Raw genomic sequence first — 20,484 nt, 5'->3', positions numbered from 1 at the left:
AGATTATCATTTTCTTTTTTTAAATTATCACACTTGAAAAGGCAAAAAGTCCAGCTTTCAACAAAATCCCAAAGAGGTGACACCTTCAAATACCCTCTTCTTTGAAGATCTGACGATGGATTGTTGATGCAAGATATAATTGGTGTAATTGCATAGAGGTTACTTCTAAGAAAAATGTATACATATATATGGTAATTTTTTTTTTCTTTCACATTACTGTGCACACATTTTTCAAGGCCTTTTATTCTCCTCTCCCCAAAAAACAAGGGATGCACCAAATCCAGAGATCAGTTCAGATTTAGATTTTTTTTCAAGCTTTGCAAACATAGTCTTAGTTTGGCACTTTGGGAGTCAATTTAATAAACAAAGCCTTACTTTAAGAGGCAATTTACAAAACATAGCCTAACTTTGGGACTTTGAGAGTCAATTTACTAAACATAGCCTTACTTTAAGAGGCAATTTACTAAACATAGCCTTACTTTGGGACTTTGGGAGGTGATTTACTAAACTTAGCCTTACTTTGGGACTTTGGGATGCAATTTACTAAATGTAGTCTTACTTAGGGATGCAATTTACTAAACATAGCCTTACTTTGGGACTTTGGGAGGCAATTTACTAAATCTAGCCTTACTTCGGGACGCAATTTACTAAACCTAGCCTTACTTTGGGACTTTCGGAGGCAATTTACTAAAATAGCCTTACTTTGGAACTTTTGGAGGCGATTTACTAAACGTAGCCTTACTTTGGGAGGCGATTTACTAAACATAGCCTTATTTTGGGAGGCAATTTACTAAACATAGCCTTAATTTGGGACTTTGGGAGGCAATTTACTAATTTTTAAACTTTAAAAAAAATAAATTTGATTAAGTTTTTCCTGCTATCAAATTTTTAAAGAAATGAAATGTCACATGTTCAAAAAAAGTAAAATTGTGAAAACTTGATGATTAAATTACTTTATACTTATAAAATCAATTACTTTATACTTATAAAATCGATTTGAAAAAAACTTTGAATTTTAAATACATTTTATTAAATAAGTTTTAAAATAGTATGAGTGTGGTATATACTGCATACCCACCATTAACTGATATGCAAGCTCCCCAGAATCTTTTCTTTTCAATTGATAACTCTTGGGAATTTGACAAAAACTTAAATTAGAATAAAAACACAACTGGATGTTTTCTGAGATTTTTTGCAAATTATGGAAAAATCCCACAATCATTAGAGAGCAGCAAATTTTTGGCAGTGAAATTCTGCATTTCATCCTTAGCAAATTTTTTTTTGCGAAACTGCAGCACAGAATTCTGTAAAAAAAATGTGGAACAAACGCAGCAAAAAAATAAAGCTCATTGATTTTAATGCAGTGAAAAAAAAGCCACACACATAAGAAAAACCTTGGGAAAAGACGGGAATAATGGAATAATGCATTTGGAGTGATAAGTCGCTCGGTAGCCGCGAAATAACACCTATTTAATTTAATGTATTTCACAAATTTTTCCCCATTTCATGAAATTTTCAGCAGGTTCACAAGTTTTTTGGTGCAGTGAAACGGGTCACCATTTTTTATAAATTAGCCTTTAAGTTTCATGCTACGTACTTTAAAGCTGTGCACAACTGGTGTCAATAATCATTTTAGAAATAATGCTAAATAGGAGTGATGAACGAATCTGTCCCATTTTGCTTCGATGGAAAATTCCCGAAACTTTGGAAAAACTCGAGAAACGGTGAAATATTTGCGAAACTCAGGTGCTTAGCATTACTTTTGACATGTGCCTTTTTTTTACATGGCCGCACCTGTTTTAATGCAACTGCAGCTTTTTTTTTAAATGACTGCGCCCTTTTTTTGACGCAACCGTGCCTTTTTCTTTACCAACCACACCTTTTTTTGATGAAATTGTGAAGTCTCATGAAACAATTTGCCAATGGCAAAATGAGGAAATTCACTGCGATTCCATGCCTGCCGAAAAAATTTGTGCATCACTTGTAAATATTTATTTTGTTAAATTTCAGTCCGGCATTCAGCTGATTCTTTTGGTGAGGATTCAATATTTAATTAAATTTAAAAAAAATAAGATTTATGCACAACTTTTGAGAACATTTTCTTGTCTGTAACTGAAACTTGAGTCCTACCATACCTCTTCACTAGTGATAAGTAAACTTTTTTGCCAGGTATGGATTTGCATCAAAAACAGGTTGCATCAAAAAAATTGCTGTCACATCAAAAAAGTTGCGGTAGCATAAAAAAAGGTTGTGCAGTAAAAGTTTTCAGCAGTTTCGTAAATTTTTCGCCATGGAACAGATTCGCTCTTCACTACTCTCCACTTTGAAGACCATACAAAAGAGAAACAGGAGTCTAGCTATTGCAGGATACCTCCTCTTTTCAGAATACAGTCCAGTTCCAGCAATATTTGTATCTAAAAACTGTATGGAGTAAAACTACCCTAAATAATGCTGTCAAGAGAGCTAGCAGAATGTATTGAATTTCTCATTGGTAAAGGGATCAGTTAATGCTTATTGGGGCATAAACCCAGGTCCCTAGCTCCCAAATTGTATTACAGATAAAGAATTCTTCAGTGAGACAAATGACCAGCATTAGTCATTACTGAGATTACTGAGCATTGGACCAACATTTCCAGCAAAACCCTGATATACATATTACATGTAGCCCATACTAAAGTGGCATTTTACACAAAGGTTAAAGCAACACCACAGAAGCTCTCAGAGTCCACTGCTCAAAGCCACACCTACGATTGTCCTTTAGGGCCGCGCAACAAATCTCCCCGAAATGCCATCCCACCGGCTAGAATGTAAATCGCAGGTGGGATGGCATACGCGGCGCAGCATTGTCTTGAGAGGTGCAGCATATGCCATCCCACCGGTGATTTATATTCTAGCCGGTGGAATGGCATTTCGGGTAGATTAGTCGCCTGTGACAAGCCGACTAATCTCCCCGTCTGTCACACGATGTACTGAGCAAGGACTGGTTGGTGGTTCATAACTCTTATATATACTGGTATTAATAATGTAATATGATGTTCCAGGTACTTAGTAGCCAAGACTAATTTAGACAACCTTAGGTAAGCATTTCTTTTAGCTTCCCCTGGATTATTTAGAACAGGGATCCCCAACCTTTTATACATGTGAGCCACATTCAAATGGAAAAAGTGTTGGGGAGCAACACAAGCATGAAAAACACCTTCTGGGGGTGCCAGATAAGGGCTATGATTGGCTATTTGGTAGCGCCTATGTGGACTGGCAGCCTACAGAAGGCTCTGTTTGGCATTAGACTGGGTTTTTATGCAACCAAAACTTGCCCCCACTCCAGGAATTCAAAAATAACTACCTGCTTTGAGGCTACTGGGAGCAACATCCAAGGTGTTGGTGGGCAACATGTTGCTCCTGAGCCACTGGTTGGGGATGACTGATTTAGAATGATGAAAATATTTGAGCAAAAGCTACTTGATAGATTCATGGCTTGTTTCACCTATGTTTATTATGTAATGATGTTAATAATAAAAAGGATGTATGCTATAAACAGTGTACTGTACGTCGTATCATAATTTAAGATCAAATTAGCAATACTTCAACAGTTTAACCCATTAATTTAACCTTTTAATAGCCTGGGTTACTCATAGGTCAATCTATATTTGGGGTTGCATCCAAAGTCAGAATGAAAACACAATCACTGTAAATATAAATACATTGCAACATTGGAAACTTTGTTCTCTCAAATATAGAAAGGAAAAAAATGAGTTTGTGTTAATCACAGTAAAATGTCAACACGGTGAATCACATTGTCAATTATATCAAATATAATATGTCCATGCACCAATAAAAAGACTTTATTAGATGTGGTTTATGCGGGCGCAAAAGAAGAGGTAATAACGTGTCCACTGACAAGAAATATGCTTCTGTTATTTAGAGCTTTAATGTTTAACTATTATTTTCATTTTGGCTGTGTCTGATCCTCAAAGTCAAATAACAGAAGATTGATGCTACATTTATAGGAAATGATTAAAGCGATATTTCATCTTGAACATCTACTGTTGCTTATAATGTTTAACACATTTAGAGCTACCAAGCCGTTTAACCACAGGCGAGTAAAAGCATTTTATATAAGAGCAGAAACACAGATGAGGTCCTTATGGTTCATCATTTGGATGCACAGTATGTGGGATACCTCAAGCTCTTTGTTTTCTAATAGTGCTATTACTATAGCATTTGTTTTAAACAGAGTTTACTGGTAGTACTCGCTGAGTGATGTAGAGAAACTGGAAAAAGCTAGACCTCTTCAATAACAGGGTTAATTCAGGGTGTGAAGATACAATTTCTTTTTATAAGGACAAAATCTTAGGTAGCACTTCCAATTGGAGGATCCCTTTAGCATTTGAGATTAAATTTTGGTATCCAATGGGAATGTCTTATGGAAGGTTTTTTGCATTTCCTTTAAAACATATATGGGGCAATGTAAAAAAAAAAAGGTTTACTAACCTCTAGCAACCAATTAAACATTTGCTTTCAAATAGCAGACATGTAAATGCTATCTGCTTACTGACTAATTTGGTTACTAGACCTGAAGCAAACTTTGCACCTTTTACCACATTGCCCTAATGACATCTAGAAATGTTACTTGCAGGTGTGTCTACCACTTTAAGATCACAAGTCTTGGATTAATAAACTAATCTATGATGGACAGTCCAACTAGAAGCCCAGGATTTTCATTTGGCCTTCTAATGGATCTTTTTGTGATCCTCTGCCTTTTCATCGATCTGACTACTACTACTGACTACTTTGTACAACCTAACTATTCTATTTCATGAATATAGGTATAATAGATAATTGGCACAGGATATACAGTATGACATTGGGCAACACTTGGTAAAAGGTTCCTTTTCAATGTACTATAGTGGATATGCTACTCTTTATGACTCATGGGTTTATTGTTTAGGTTTTAATAAATACAAACAAAATGGTAAACAATTTATCACTACATATTTTACACATTTTTCATGCCTTTTACATGATACAGTTATTGCCATCTATTTTATTATGTTATATATTTGAAGGAAGTTGTAATAATTAAAAAAAGCTGTACTTACTCATTTCCATATATTCCGGTGTTAGCCCAGTAAATGGTTCAAGTGCATAGTCACGGACCCATTGCTGAGGTTCTTTAGTGTTGTTTAAATTGTTTTCACCTGGCTCTGCCCTTTCATCTTTGAACTTCCTGTACAATTTCTTGAACTTCCTGTTAATAAAAATAATAATGTTTTTAAAATAAAACGTGCATAGTTGTACTCACCAGGAGCACCATTTGTAAAGTCAATTTGCAGCTGCAACTTTTGATGCATTTGGTTATTTTCTTCACTTGACACTTTCCTACTTTTATGACTTCTCATTCAAAATGTCAGTATCTAAGCTTCATAAAGAGCCAATGTAGGCTTACAGTGTTGATACTGTAGCTGGTGATGTGTTGATAGAGGCATTTGATCTTCTGCTCAACCTGTGTATTTCGGGATCAGGAACCACAACCTAATTTTAACCTAATATAACCTGATTTTTCTCATTTAACACCAAATTTCTTGGTAAGTTCTTTGTTCGAGGCAATTTGGTTGCCATACAAAGATTTTGTACACTTTTCCCTGATCAGCTCCTATGACCTGTCCTAAGGTCAAGTGCCCAAAAATTTTATAAGTTTGTTGACCTAGAAAGCCTCTACGTGATCTCTATGAGATGCCTGGAATGCACTCAGATCAACATACAACCAGTGCTTAGAATTAAGCACAAAATTCACACCTTCAAAGATGTTTCTGACATCAGCCTTAATTTTGAGAACTCTAGTCAATTTAACCATTGTACAACCATTTCTTATTCCATTTAACCATTGTACAACCATTTCTTATTCCAAGTAGTTGTTTATACAAGGTGAAATAGCTGTGTATAGTTATTACCTCAATATGTTGGCTATGAGAGCTATTATTTAGAGTAAACAAGCTGAGAAAGTTCACTTCCTGTCTTTCTCTCTATCTCACGCTCAGCTATAATGAGGGTTTGATATCTTTGTTAGTTAGTCCTCTTGTCAGACAGGTTACATATATGAGGGTTTCAGTGGTTCCCTGTAAGACCAGACGCACTTATATGAGAAATACTGGAGTGAATATAGTAGTGGGTGTGGCCAGTAATACATAGCAATATTGGAGATTGCCAGAGAAGCAATAGGACTTAAACATCCTTCCTTGTCAGTAGTGATGTGCGAATTTTTTCGCCAGGCATGGATTCGCAGCGAATTTCCGCATTTCGGCATTGGCAAATAGTTTTGCAAAACTTCCATGAAAATTCACAGCGTAAAAATTAGTTGCGCATCAAATTGAGTGCTGTCAGGTCAAATTGGGGCGTGGTCGCATCAAAAAAAGCGCGGGCGACAAAAAAAAATAGTCGCGGGTGACAAAAAAGACACGTGTGACAAAAAAAAATCATGGGGCAAATACGTTTCGCGAATTTTTCGCGGTTTCACGAATTTTCTTGCCGTTTTGTGGATTTAATGGCAAAGCGAAATGGGACAGATTTGCTCATCATTACTTGTCAGTATCAATATATCAGTCCATAAAGGTACTTATTAGTTTGATAAATTCTTAATCCCCAAACATTTGGAGTTTCAAAATGCAGAATTAGATCTGATCAACTGTTTATCAGGCTGTATGGAAAATCCAAGGGCTGCTTTTTGCTTTGAATGTTGTCCTAGGACATAGGTTCTACAGTGCTCCTCTGTGATTTTGTGATCTGATCATAGGCCCAATCACTAAACAAATGAATCAGTTTAATTTAAACCTCAATTTTACTGCCCAAACATGTGCATGTTGGCATGTATGGCCAGCTTTAGCAGTGCATCTATGAAGTATCAACAGACCCATCCGACTTCTGTAAGGGAATTAGAGCACATCACATGTTATTGGTCCATTTGGCAATATGCAATAATAGAGATGGAGCAAACACTATCAAGGCATTTAGCTTAGATGGCTCACCATGGAACCCTGTTTAAATATATATCTACCACATATTTACATTGCCATGATTGTGCACTAAATTATGCCATGGTGCACTTTAGCATTTATAGCTGCTAGAAAACTGTAGCATAGCAAAGCTACCAATGGCCCAAAGGGGGGACTGGTTTATTGCAAGGTGGGCATGGTTCTAAATACATTTTAGGCATGTTTTGGCATGAATTGGCATGGCTGATTTTGATCTGGATGTGACCAACAATTGTCCTGCTTTTTAATATTTAACAGTTGGGAAGTATGGCACAGTAATCGGGCTGAAGAGCATGTACGCACCCATCTCCTCAAAGTGATAATGCTGCGTCTTCTATTAGGTTTAGTTTTACACATTTTAAAAGGACTGGCCTGAATGTTGATCATAAAATTAAGAAGAGTGCACTAACCCTGGAAAATGTACAGTTTCAAGGGCATAGATTTCCTATTAAAGAACACCCTGTACTTTCTGAAACTTTGTTAATATAGAGTTTCATAACCTGTTTGTTCTGCAAGCTAAATATTAACACATTTTTAAAGGCCTCCTGTCTGATTCTATTCCAGTCTTCTCTCTGAGGCACAGAACAACCAGTTTTGGATATGGTGCCCACAGACTCTTTATTTATTTGGTTAATACTTTTGTAAAACAAACATGAGAGGAATTGTTTTTGTGATGGTTTTCTAATGGGTTTGTGCCTTTACTGAAACAGAGGATTTTAAACATTTTAAACATAATTCAGTTTTCCATCATATTAAACTTTTGGGGAGCCACATAATAAATACAGAAAACCTAAGAAAACAGTGAAAGTTGGAATAGTGTATTCCTTATAATCCATGTAGATGAATGAGGCATCTGATTTCATATAATTTCGGCTAAAATCTATTCAAGCATGTTCAAACACTAACTAAAACTAATAAACAATACATTTTGCTATTCGTTGTATATTTATATATCAAACTTAACTTTATTAAAGGGGAAGTTCACATTTACATTAACTTGGAATATAAAGGGCAGTGGCACATGTTGTGATTAGTTGCCCCTGATAAATGTTCGTTACCACAGGCGACTAATCTCCTTTGACTTGCCATTCCGCCGGCAAGAATTTAAATCAACTGTGGGATGTAATACGCTACGCTTTGGTTTTCCAAAGTCGCTCAACGGTCCCTCTCAAGGAAACTTTGGGCGACTTTGGGAAACCAAAGTGACACATATGCCATCCCACAGGCGATTTACATTCTTGCCGGTGGGATGGCATGTCAAAGGAGATTAGTCGCAAGCGGTAACGAAGATTTATCGCAGGCAACTAATCTCCCCATGTGCCACTGCCCTAACCTTTAAGTGGTGATACCTAAAAATGACACTTCTTTAAGGTAACGGCCTGCCTAGAGTCTTAAATCATTGGCCCCATCCGTGGCCGGTTTTGTCCTTGGTTAATGGGATTTTCATGATTCTCAGTTCACTCTATAATTTTGATTAAGATGACATCTTAGCATCATACATGAACCAGCAGTCTGCAGCATATGCTTTCATGTGTCTGTAAAGAACACACCTCTTTCATTTCATGTACTGGATGCCATTTTTGCTACCAACTATTTTTAAACACTAAAATACTGTTGATTAAGTTGCTAAACAAGACTCCTGGTGCAAAAGAGCCTACATTACATTTAGAAATAATGAAACAAATGAGTATAAAGCTGATATTGTAACATAGTTCAACTTCCACATTACAGGATCATCATCATTTCCTGCAGGTGGGCTTAGTGCATAAACAGAATTGTATGGGAGGAGATGGAAAGTTGTGTCCAGCTTACCTGAACAATGAATGTTTAGGAAGAATAAACCTGCAAGCTATGCCTTTGAAAATTAAACATGGGACCAAAAATGTCAATCATATATAGCCTGCTCCGCCTCTATGCCTTAGGAATAGTGGGGGGAGGGGTAGTCGATTACTTTCCCTTTACATTCAGTAACATATCAATACACTCCTCACGTTTCCTTTGCTCCTAATTGTGTAGCTTTTGCATGGGCTTTGCCATCATGTCCCCCATTCTAGCACATACACGAGACTTTGGGATGATACAAAGCTTAACTTAGAGCAGTGACAGACAGGAGATTAGATGCCCCGCATCAAATCTTCGTTTCTGCTGGCGACTAATCTCCCTGCAATGCCATCCCACCAGCAAGAATGTATAAATAGCCAGTGGGATGGCATACGCATCACTACGATTTCTGGAAGTCGTCCGAAGTTTCCTCTCAAGGCAAGTTGGACATTGGAACACATCTTTTAAATGGAATGCAATTAAAAGGAAACAACATACTGTGATTCCAATATTTAAAACATAAATCAATTGCTTAAAAAATTTATAAGTACGGTTATACAGTGTTCAAACTATTAGGAGTCAGGACTGGTGATGAGCAAATCTGTCCCGAAAATGTTCACTTCATTTTTTTGACACGTGCGTCAAAAGAACGGCATGTGCATTTTTTGGATGCGCATCATTTTTTAATGTGCGTGACAATTTTGTTTGCTGCGGGTGACAATTTTTTGATGCAGGTGACAATTTGTGGTGCGGCGAATTTTGTCGCCTCTTTCAACAAATAATCCGCCAATGGCAAAAAATGGAAATTTGCGGTGAATCCATGCCTGCCAAATTATTTCGCCAATCACTAGTCAGGACTCAAGGTGTAAAGTACAAAAAATTAGCACAAAGCCCCCTTTTTTACCCGTTGCACTTAACAATTTCCACAAGTGGTGGGATGTCCCCAGGAATAGTCCAAAGCTTAAGGGGCCTATTTATTATGCTGTGTGAAACAAAATTCCCACCCAAATACCTGTGTAAAATAAATGGCAAATATATCAAGGTGTATTTTATTTTACACTGTGCGAATGCCAGATTTGATGCCGTTATTTCCGGCGGAAGTCACACTAAGAAAAAACATGTAAAAAAAATTATGCCGTTTTGTGTACGGCAAAGCCTGCTGATTTGTCGCAAATTTTATTACTGCTTTTTACACTGCATAATAAATCTACCCCTAAGAGTCATTCTAACATGCAGTCAGGGTGTACTTAAACTTGCCCCTAATGCAGTAGTAAATAGGCCCTTACGTGTTCACTTGGTGATACAATCAATTGCAACATTAAATGTAAATTTTATCCACTACATTTTCCCCTTCAGCATCAGTGGTGAACTCATTCTGAAACTGAAAATATACTTGGAATGGAGACAGGCAGTCAGCCACAAAGTTCTGTTTGTAAACAGATTTCCAACGGGATTTTAAGTGAATTTCCAAGAAAATGCAATTTACTTATTGTAACGTTTGTTGGTTTTAGGTATGCATTTTATTGCTGCCTGTAAGAATTAGATGTTCTTTTAATGTCCTAAGGAGTCTGACATTCCCTTTTATTTCTCATAGGCTATGCTGAATAAGTGTGTCCAAGCAAGGGCAGAGCTATGTGATGCATACAAAATGTTGTGGGACCACCAGCATTTGCTACATGCGCTGTTGTCATTACTTGTCTATACAAGTGAGAACATAGTTTCAAGGTTACATCAAGGGAGCCAGCTGTGGGGTTTTCCTCCATCTTAAATGAAAAAGATCAACAAAATTGCAGATTCATGTAAAAACACATCTAGAAAATGGGTTTGGGCTACATTTCAGTGCAAATTGGCACCCGAAGCAGCAGCAGTTTGTGTCAGAAAGTGACCACAAAAGTTATGATGACCTGCTTGGACAAGCCAGCTATCAGTAGGACTTAGGAATGAAGACTTTGGTGAATCATTGCTAGAGGTGCACTAAACCCACAGTTGGATTGGGTATCTGCCAAACCCCTGGAGTTTTTTACAATTAAAGTTGGTAAAAAAAAAAAGGTCTTAAAAGCATTCAAGTTACAGTAGCTGGGACAGCAGAAACTTTACTCAGGTACAAAGAAGCAAGTAAAGCACCAAAAAAGCAGGCAAGCTAAAATAGAGATGGAAAGGGGTATTGCAGCTAGGAGTAAAAGGAATCCAAAATTATTTTTTAATTATGTGAATAGTAACAAAAATGAGGCAAGAAGGGGTTGGACAGGGGGAAAGTAGAAATTCTGAACAGCTATTTTGTATCTATCTACACAACGCCAGCTGTTATGTCTGTGTTATTCAATGTGTACTGTATAGATTACACATACGGCCTGCACAGGAGAATTGCTGCCAGGTGATTATTATAACCTAATTGTGAAGGTTTTTAAATCAAGCTGTTTGGACAAGTGGCTGAAATGGACAGTCAGTCCCTAGAAAATACTTTGGGGTGCTCCCTTTCAGTGTTTTAATGTATCCTTTTGAACCTTTTGCAATAGAGTTTAGCTTGTTGAGCCTATACTGAGTCTGCACTAAAGTGAACCAACAGCCCGTACAATGTATTACAGCATGAGCAATTTCAGAATGGCAGATGTTCTATTTTCGACCAGGTGTAGAGAACATTTCAACAACTTAATTGTAGGGTAAACTTGTCATGATCAATTGTATCTCCTGTGGGATTCTAAGCTGTTGTTGTATATGAATGGAGGGGGTTGTACAAAAGTTTATTTGAAAACAGAAATCTCCCTGTATTTCATCATGCACAAAGCGAACCTCTCTGTCTCACAAAGGCAAGGCAACATTTGTAGTTGTGAGCCACAGGATTTATAACTTCAAAAATATCAAAATTACTTTTATTTCTATCGTTAAAAACATCCACATAAACAGAGACTCACACCATGCGCTTAAAGCGTTTTATCGCTTCACGGCACTTCAGAAGCTCATGAAGGCAATGGTTTATTTTTCTGTTTGACCACAGCACAATCTGATTAGATCTATCTGAATTTGTTTGTATGTGTTGTGTTCGAAGGGGTTTCCATCCTCTTTCATTGTACATTCCAAGAAACATACAGGCAGGTTACTTGACTCCGAATGAAACTGACCCTAGTTTGGGTGGGTAATTATTCATTGTGTGAATGTGATAGGGAAACTAAATTGCTTATTTCATTGAAGCAGTGACTGATGTAAAAGGTGAACAAATCTGTTCTACAGAATATATGTAATTCTAAAATAACATGCATAGGTCCACAGGGTCTGACTGGGGGGGTGCAGGGTCTACCGGGGCTCCCACCAGTCACGTCCCCCGCATCCCATAACCCCCCACAGCCACCCATCATCCTCCCCTGAGAGTGCGTACGTATAATGCGTCGGGGGAGGAATGGTCGGCCAAGGGAGCGCCAGCAAGGGACGGGTCTGGGCCGCCGGGGCCCACCTGGATATTTCCCGGTGTCCCGGTGGCCCATTCCGACACTGTAGGTTCATATAGGGAGGCACAAGTCTTGCAGCATCACGTAATACACAGAACAATATTGGCTAATACCAATGGCAGAAGCAAGTTGCATCAGTGGCTGAGTGGGAAAAAAAATCCCATAGAGCAAAGGTTAGACACAGGCATTGTTGCTTATTGGTTAGTATGGATTAATGGGGAACAAAATATATAGGTGTTTGTTAGCCTAAAAAAGGTTCATGGTTTATTAAATATGGGGACCATTGCACATCTATTTGAAAAAGTAATAACTAGCTTTTAGCTTGCAAAAATTGTCTTATATAAAAAAAAGTCAATAGTATTGATGAGTGAATCTGTCCCGTTTTGTTTTGCGAAACAGAAAAATTTGTGAATCGGTGAAAAATGTGCAAAATGCATACTTTTTTGCCGCAACCGTGCCGATTTTGATACAACTGTACCCATTCTGATGTTACCGCAACTTTTTTTGATGCACAACAAATTTTTTCACTGAAGTTTCGCAAAACAATTCGCCAATGGCAAAATGTGGAAAGCCTGAGAGGAATGTTTGCCAGGGGTGGGAGCCTATACCCCAGTTGTAAGCAAAAATTTGCCAAGGTTGCTGATGGTCTTCTAAGACAAGGGTCCCAGGACTAGAACTAGGGGTAGGCAGAAGAGGCACCTGCCTAGGGCGCAACCGTGAGGGGGTCGCGTGTGCGCGTGTTCATGCACAGGGGTGGGGGTGAGGAAAACGGTGGGGGCAAGGTGGCCGGCCGACTTGTCCCGCCTCTGCCCAGGACAGAAGTATTCTGGTTGCCTGCTCCAATTCGCCCACCTATCGCTGTCATACACAGTGACCAGCATGGCAGGTAGCCCATTTTGTGGGCAATCATTCCATGTGAGGAGTGTATAATTGTTTTGTTTCTATATATGTAAATGTAATTCCTGTCATTTATTAGCAATTTTTATTCATTTAAATCACTGCTTGGAAAATGGAAACCTAACAACATGCTAGAGTTTAAATGCTAAATCAGAGAGCTGAAGATCAAAGAGAAATTATTTTTAAAAAAAACTCTGATTCAGATTTAATGGCATTTGCAGAAAAATGACTTTGCCCTTCCTTGTCAGTAACATGTGCTCTACTCTAGTAATTATATATATTAAATTCCTCCGGTATTTGCAGAAAGCATTGAAACATTACACTGAATCCAACATGTGCTGGGGTTCTTTAAAAAGAATTCTTATGCCGGCAGCCCACCTTTCCTCTCGGTGCCTTAGCTTTTCAATCAGTTTGACCCTTCTTACCTGTTTTGCCAGTATGTTCAAGCGCAGATATTTTAATATATTCCAGCCTTTGCACTGTCAAACATACTGACACATTATAAATAAAGTCCAATTTCAGTACATGAGAACACCACATGGGCTCCGGGGAGGCTGTAGAACTTCAGCCTGAAACCATTATATATATAAATAAATCGAAATGTTCACTTATGACTGTCCTTGATAGACTTGCTTGTGTTATAGCATTTAGTTCCCATGATCAAAATAAGTGACTTTTTAGGGAAATTCTGGATATTTGACTTTTTTTAGTTTGATAAAAATAAATCTGGGTTTCAGACCCACCACACAAATATACAAGTGCCAACCAAAGCCACTTGTTTGCTTATGAATAATTTATGGGGTGTGTATGATAGCATTTGCAAATGTTGACTGAAATTTGCCAAGTTTACAGCTCCCTGGTATAAAGATAATGAGCTCATTGGGCAGAAATGCGTTGCCAGAACTCAGAGGAGTTAAAAGGTTTAGATTTTAAAACTCCTGCCAAAAACATAGTTATTTTTATATTTCCTCTTACAAGTAATATAAGGTTTACATGAGATAGGGTTGCATTGTGTAGCACTGAGTGGTTCCTAGGCCTGGAAAGATTATCTTTGTGGCAGATTTATCAAAATTTGAAAGTGACATTTTAAGTTTTTGGAGGCGAATTTGAATTTTAGTTTCCTCATTCCTAATTTTTATAAAGTACAAAAAACCTAAATTAAAAAAAACGAGGCATCTCAAATCTGGCATGTTCATGTAGAAGCCATTACATGTTGTGTCTGTGAAGGTTCACATTCATCCATGTCATGGTATATCTGTAGTAATAAGTCAAATCAACTGGACTTGCTGGGTTTTTCCTGAAACTGTTGGGATTGGATCTTTTGCATGAACCAGTTTCTGTCTCAGTGTGTTGCTGGGTTTAAAGCAGAGAGATGCAGTATTAAAAATCCAGACACCCCAGCTACATATGTGAGGACCAAGTTATTTCGCCTGTCATGCTTTCCAACTTTACCAGTAGTTTTGGTGTTATTGCTTATTCTTCTCTCAGTTTTAACAAAGGCTCAACCTGTATACCTGCAAGTTTTAAGGGACCATCTGAGATGTTCTAACTCTTCCTTCTTAGCCTCTGTGCTGGTGGGGATCTTGACTGCTTTGTGTTGTAGGGTTCTGATAACCTCCAGTTTGTGATTTAGTGGATGGTGGGAGTCAAACAGCAGGTACTGGTCTGTGTAGGTTGTAGACCTCAATTTCCAGTTTCCACCCTTTCTGACTCTTGATGTTGTGGTCCAACAGTGTTGATGTGTTCAGTGAAAACCTGTACCTATTGAGTGTGTATCCACATATCGAAACCAATGACTGGATGAAAATAGAAAAACCAAGCTTGAATAGAGATTGGTGGGGGGGGGGGGGGGATGACATCTATTGTCTGCCACATACATTGCTGTTTGGCACCTCTTTCTGGATGGTTTATTAACACCACATAGCTCCAATCATGCTAATACAATCAACACCCTCCCTTCAAGAGATCCCTGACCCCAAGCTAGTTATGCTAACCAGATTATTCTGATGGGAGCAAAATTTCAGGGTATGTATTCCAGAAAGATCTTTTTACAAGTCATTCTGAACTGAGAAAGCCAGTCGGATGACTAAAGAATCGTGTTCAAGAAAAACACAGCAAGGCCAGTTAATTTGACTTGTTACTACAGACATTACCAGTTTTATAGTCAAAATTCAGCAAACTCACAAAAAATAATAGGATACAATATGATTTCTCTGCATTTGAGTTCTTGTCATGTTTTTACAAATTAGCACACATAGTTACATAGTTAGTTACATAGTTACATAGGGTTGAAAAAAGACCATTGTCCATCAAGTTCAACCCATCCGAGTAAACCCAGCACACAACCTATACTAACCAATCTATACACTCACATACATAAACTATATATATACAACCAGTAATACTAACTGTAGATATTAGTATCACAATAGCCTTGGATATTCTGCTTGTTCAAAAACTCATCCAGGCCCCTCTTAAAGGCATTAACAGAATCTGCCATTACAACATCACTAGAGGAAGGGCATTCCACAACCTCACTGCCCTCACCGTGAAAAACCAACTACGCTGCTTCAAATGGAAGCTCCGTTCCTCTAATCTATAGGGGTGGCCTCTGGTGCGCTGATTGTTTTTATGGGAAAAAAGAACATTCCCACATTCGTGATTTTTGCGTTTTTCAGTTTTAAAAAAAAAAAATACATTAAAAAAAAACTATAATTTGAAAGGGCTTTATTGTCTAGAAACAATGTGACTGGTCCAGCCACCTCACACCCCCATTAATTTAAAGCAAACCAATTGAAACCAATAGAGAGGATGGAAGTACAACCAGTATGCCAAACATCTACTGGGTTATATATAGTTATGTCCCACACTTTATGGGGGTGATTTATTAACAGTTGAGTTTGATTCATGTTTTTTTTAAAAAAAACTCTAGTTATGGTTCGAAAAACTCGAACTTTTTATTAAGTGCAAACAACCCAAAAACTTGAATGTAAAACTTTGCCATCTAAAAGCTTGCGAGTTTCTATAGAAGTCAATTGAAGTTAATTGAAGTCAAACCATATGTTCAATTCAAGTTTACGAATTTTATTCAAGTTTGTTTCGTGTTTAAAACTTGAAAATTCAAGGTTTTTTTTTATTTGCACTAGTTACTACATACATTTACTAATACATTAATAAATAAGCGAGCATTCGATATGTGAGATTAATTGATTTAGAAAAACAAACTCAAATGTACACATTTGAAAATTGATAAAGAAGCCCATATGTGTCCAAGCCCTTAAGGCCCTTCATTCATTCAGGAATGTAACATCAAAAATAACATTATTCATATCTGCACTGGGTCATCACAATGAAACACCCTATAGAGGTTACAAGACTATGACAACCAATGCCCTTTATTTTTATTGAGAATAACAATTCAGGGCACATTACAGGACTGTGAACACAACTCCATGGCAATCACTGATCTGCTTCAGAAAAATACAAAGAATTTTATTTAACAAGCTGACTGCATCCCTTTAGGCATTATTCTCTCTATATAGATGCAATTTAATGTAGATCAAACTTAGTTGGTCATGCTATATGGATGAAAGAAGATCCTTTGGTTGAACTGCTGTGCAACTACAAACAGACTGAATTGTATAAAGTGAAAAAATAATTATATTATCCTGGAATTCAAATAATCTGTTTCGAATTCCAACCACTAGGACCATCTGACTTTGATCTCAGACCAATATACAAGCTTTTAATGGTTTTATGAATCCATCTCTAGCACTTTATTCTGTTACAGCTAGGCATGCACTGAATCCAACGTTTGGTTCAGGATTTGCCCAACATTTACCTTGCAAAATTTGTATTTAGCCAAATCCTTTGTTTCATCTGAACTGAATTTGAACACTTTGGGCAACTATTGGTGCTAAATATTTGTTCATAGATAATGCCCTTTTGTTGATTGGTTTGGGGCTTGAGTATAAAGACTGAATGATTGCTATGGTGTCCAACTTTTACTTCTACTAATGGAGTAGAACTTGATTACATTTGTTTATAAATAAGAGTTGCAGTTTTGTTTGTTTATCCTGCAGAAAGTTCACTTATATTAATGATTTAAGAGATGAAGAATTTGCACATTCATATTTTATTGTCTCTTTAAGAGAAGCATATATAAGTATTTATAACATATAAATATATTTTCTCATAATTATTTTTTTTTAAGCTCAACTTAAGGATTCCTCTTTCATGCCAAACTGTAAAGGAGAATTCATTCTGCTCAGCTGGAAAGTCACACCTGTTACCAATGAAGCAAACCTTATAAAAATGCCAGAAAGTCCTTATTATCAGGCAAACTATCTTCTGGCTAAATTACAGGCCCTAATAGGACTTTTAAATAAAATGATTTTATTTGTGGTTTCAAAAAACTCCAAAATCACTAAACTACTACTTCAAAATGTTGATAAACCTGCCCCTATCAGAATTAGGTTCATATTAATGTATTACCCATATATTTATTTGAACTTGAATAATGTTTCTTATCATTATTATTAACCCTAGACAACTGCGGTTGCTTGCTGGAATGAACTAAACTGAAACCAACACTATTAGGAAATATATATAAATAGTTCATTTTTTCTTATTTGATTTCAAATTAAATGTGCATTTTTACTTGGTTAAATGTTCTTTCAGATTCATGAATAATAAAATTATTTTTTTGGATTTGTTAGGCTTTACGACCCAGCGTCAAATGCATTTTCCTATTCTCCCATTTTGCTCCCACCTTTTCACCTTAAGGTATGGAGATGCAAATTATGGAAAGACCCCTTATCCAGAAACCCCCAGGTCCCAAGCATTCTGTATAAAAGGTCCCATAGTTGTACTTGAATATTTTTTTTTTTTTTTTCAACCATTGATAAATTGATTAAGTTAAATTTATTTAGCCACCTATGGGAGATTTTCATTTGTTTAAGTAAATATTTAGATTTGTCTGACATTTTTAGCTGCAATGTTTCTGGTTTGTACTTGGTGCACTGCCTGTGGCTGGAGCTTAACTCAGGTGTAGGATGCATTACCTGGGATGCTTCTATCCTTGGAGTTTATAAGAGTGTCATTGATTGGGAATTTCCTCCCAAAGTAATGATAAACTTTTTTTCCCCAGCAACACTCAGCAGCAGTATATATTCAAGATGTCAAGTACTTTATTGCCCCCACATCTAACTGGAACATTCAGAAGACACTGGGGGGTCATTTATAAAGTTTGCACATCGCATATGTGTTTCGCAAATGGTTGTTTCTTGGGCAAGGCAAGTATGTTCACTGCACGTATAATTCTGCACTGCACAAATTTTATAAATGACCCCCATTGTGTACTGGAATAAATGATTTCCAGCATATTCACAGTGGAACTCAATCTGCTGTGAATCTGCAGAGAAATTTAATCTCATGAATTATGGAGATTTCCCATATAGAATGCAGCCACTGCTTTACTAAACTGGTGGTCAAAGTAGCCATAGAGGTCCCAAAGACCTACTGCATTGTATACTCTGTTGCCAAAATATTTATAGAGATGTGAACCCACAGATGCTATGCACATTTAATTCTACCATAACCAACTACCATAAAACAGGGGTTTAATAACAATAATATCAAGCCCTGTGCCTGCAGGAGGGCCCAGGAGTGCAGAGGGCCAGTGGAGCCTGAAATGATAAACAGTATTATTATATACCTGCCAAAAAACTATTTTTCTTCAAAAAGAAAACTGACCAGGCAAAGCAGTTACAGAAGTGCCCAGCCAAACCTACATTGTTCATGCTAGTCATACTGTATGAGTAAAGCTGATGCAAAGTGTCACGGCCTCACTGTACATTGTATTGTGATGGATAAAGGACTTGTTATTAGGATGTCCTTATTGATATCACTTCTCCATCTAATAAAAGCCCAAGTATAAAGCACAGCTCAAACGGTAATATTATAACTCCATTTTAATTTTACACAGCGTAGAAATAAGCACCTACAGAAATTAAACAACGTATTTAATTTCTACACATTTTTTATAACTTCTTTGATCTTCCGTGATATTTACACCTTTTAATACAAACATTTGACTTCAAAGGCAGGTAAGAGATGATAATACACTTACCCTTTCATTATTTTTGTATAACATAAAAATAAATGCTGCCTTAATATAGACTCGCTGCATAATTGGGACATCTAAGGCAAACAGTCTGGAATCAAACTTTGTTGGTTTGTGTATGTTTTGTTAAATAATAAATATATATTCTGTTTTTAATAAATGTATGGACATGGGAATACAATGAAGCATTCATCCTCCTTCATTCTTCTGTAAACATGGCTATGAAAGGGCAGAAAAATGTTTTGTTATTTTTCACTTTTAAATTTGCTGTCAACTAACCTTTTGCGTGCAACAAGACTACGGCTGAAGCCATGAGAATTTGTAATTCTTACAGCAATAGCATTCTTGGTTTTGTTAAAAAAAAAATCAAATGCAGCCACTATAACTGTATTCAGTGGGAAGATGGAATCTACATTGCTACTTCTTTTGTTCACAATTACAATATACAATGCGGCTGCAGCTGCGCATTTTTATTACTGCTTTTTTAGTGCGCATAGGGCGAGTGTTCTTTCAGCCAATTAACTGTACATTGTAGCTGAGGTTGGTAACCCCTAGAAATGTTTTGTGGATCAAATGGAACGGAAAATGTAGCTACAGTTGTGGACCTCGATGACTGCTTTGTGCAGCTGACAAGTAATGTTAAGGGTAGGTAAAGGGGTCATTATTTAATGACCCCTCACCTACCCTTTATTTGTCGCATTGTGTATATGGAGCACCAGGCTTGATAAAGGGCCCAGGGGGGGGCCCGAAACGTTGCCTTTTAGACATATGTATATGGGCTAAATAAACACCTTCACATTTTATCACTTTTGTGGTGTGTAAACAGTGGCTCAAGGGAAAGCAATATTTACTAATATACAGTATATATATTCCACTTTGGTAAGATTCTTTAATAGACCACTTAATATCTTAAGTATTCATTCTGAGGGTATAGTTTTCCTTTAAAATAATCATTTTTGCCATGTTTTACCCTGGAGGGTGAGTACTGTAATTATTCAATTTTCTCTGATTAAAAAAGTCTATAAATAACGCCAACAGGTAGAGGTAGTTGATTGATCTATTTTGGTGATGTAGAAAATGAATTCCAGTCTTCTCAATATCCCAAATGTCATGCACTGCATATTTGCTTCTAATTTTTAATCACAGTTCAGCAGAACTTCATAGTAATCTC

General features: G+C 37.0%; 1 protein-coding gene across 1 annotated transcript in view; it reads right to left on the bottom strand.

The window, feature by feature from the left end:
- ano2 (anoctamin 2, calcium activated chloride channel) overlaps nucleotides 1-20,484 on the bottom strand; it is a 155,589-nt gene that overhangs the window by 36,248 nt on the left and 98,857 nt on the right. The window contains exon 21 of the mRNA XM_018092811.2: nucleotides 5,100-5,248. Within this exon, the coding sequence (XP_017948300.2) occupies nucleotides 5,100-5,248 (149 nt within the window). The remainder of the gene's footprint in view (nucleotides 1-5,099; nucleotides 5,249-20,484) is intronic.

This window comes from Xenopus tropicalis, chromosome 3, assembly GCF_000004195.4.
Source record: "Xenopus tropicalis strain Nigerian chromosome 3, UCB_Xtro_10.0, whole genome shotgun sequence".
Taxonomy (NCBI): Eukaryota; Metazoa; Chordata; class Amphibia; order Anura; family Pipidae; genus Xenopus; species Xenopus tropicalis.
The sequence above is the reverse complement of the archived record's forward strand: the minus strand, read 5'-3'. Positions and strand labels throughout refer to the sequence as shown.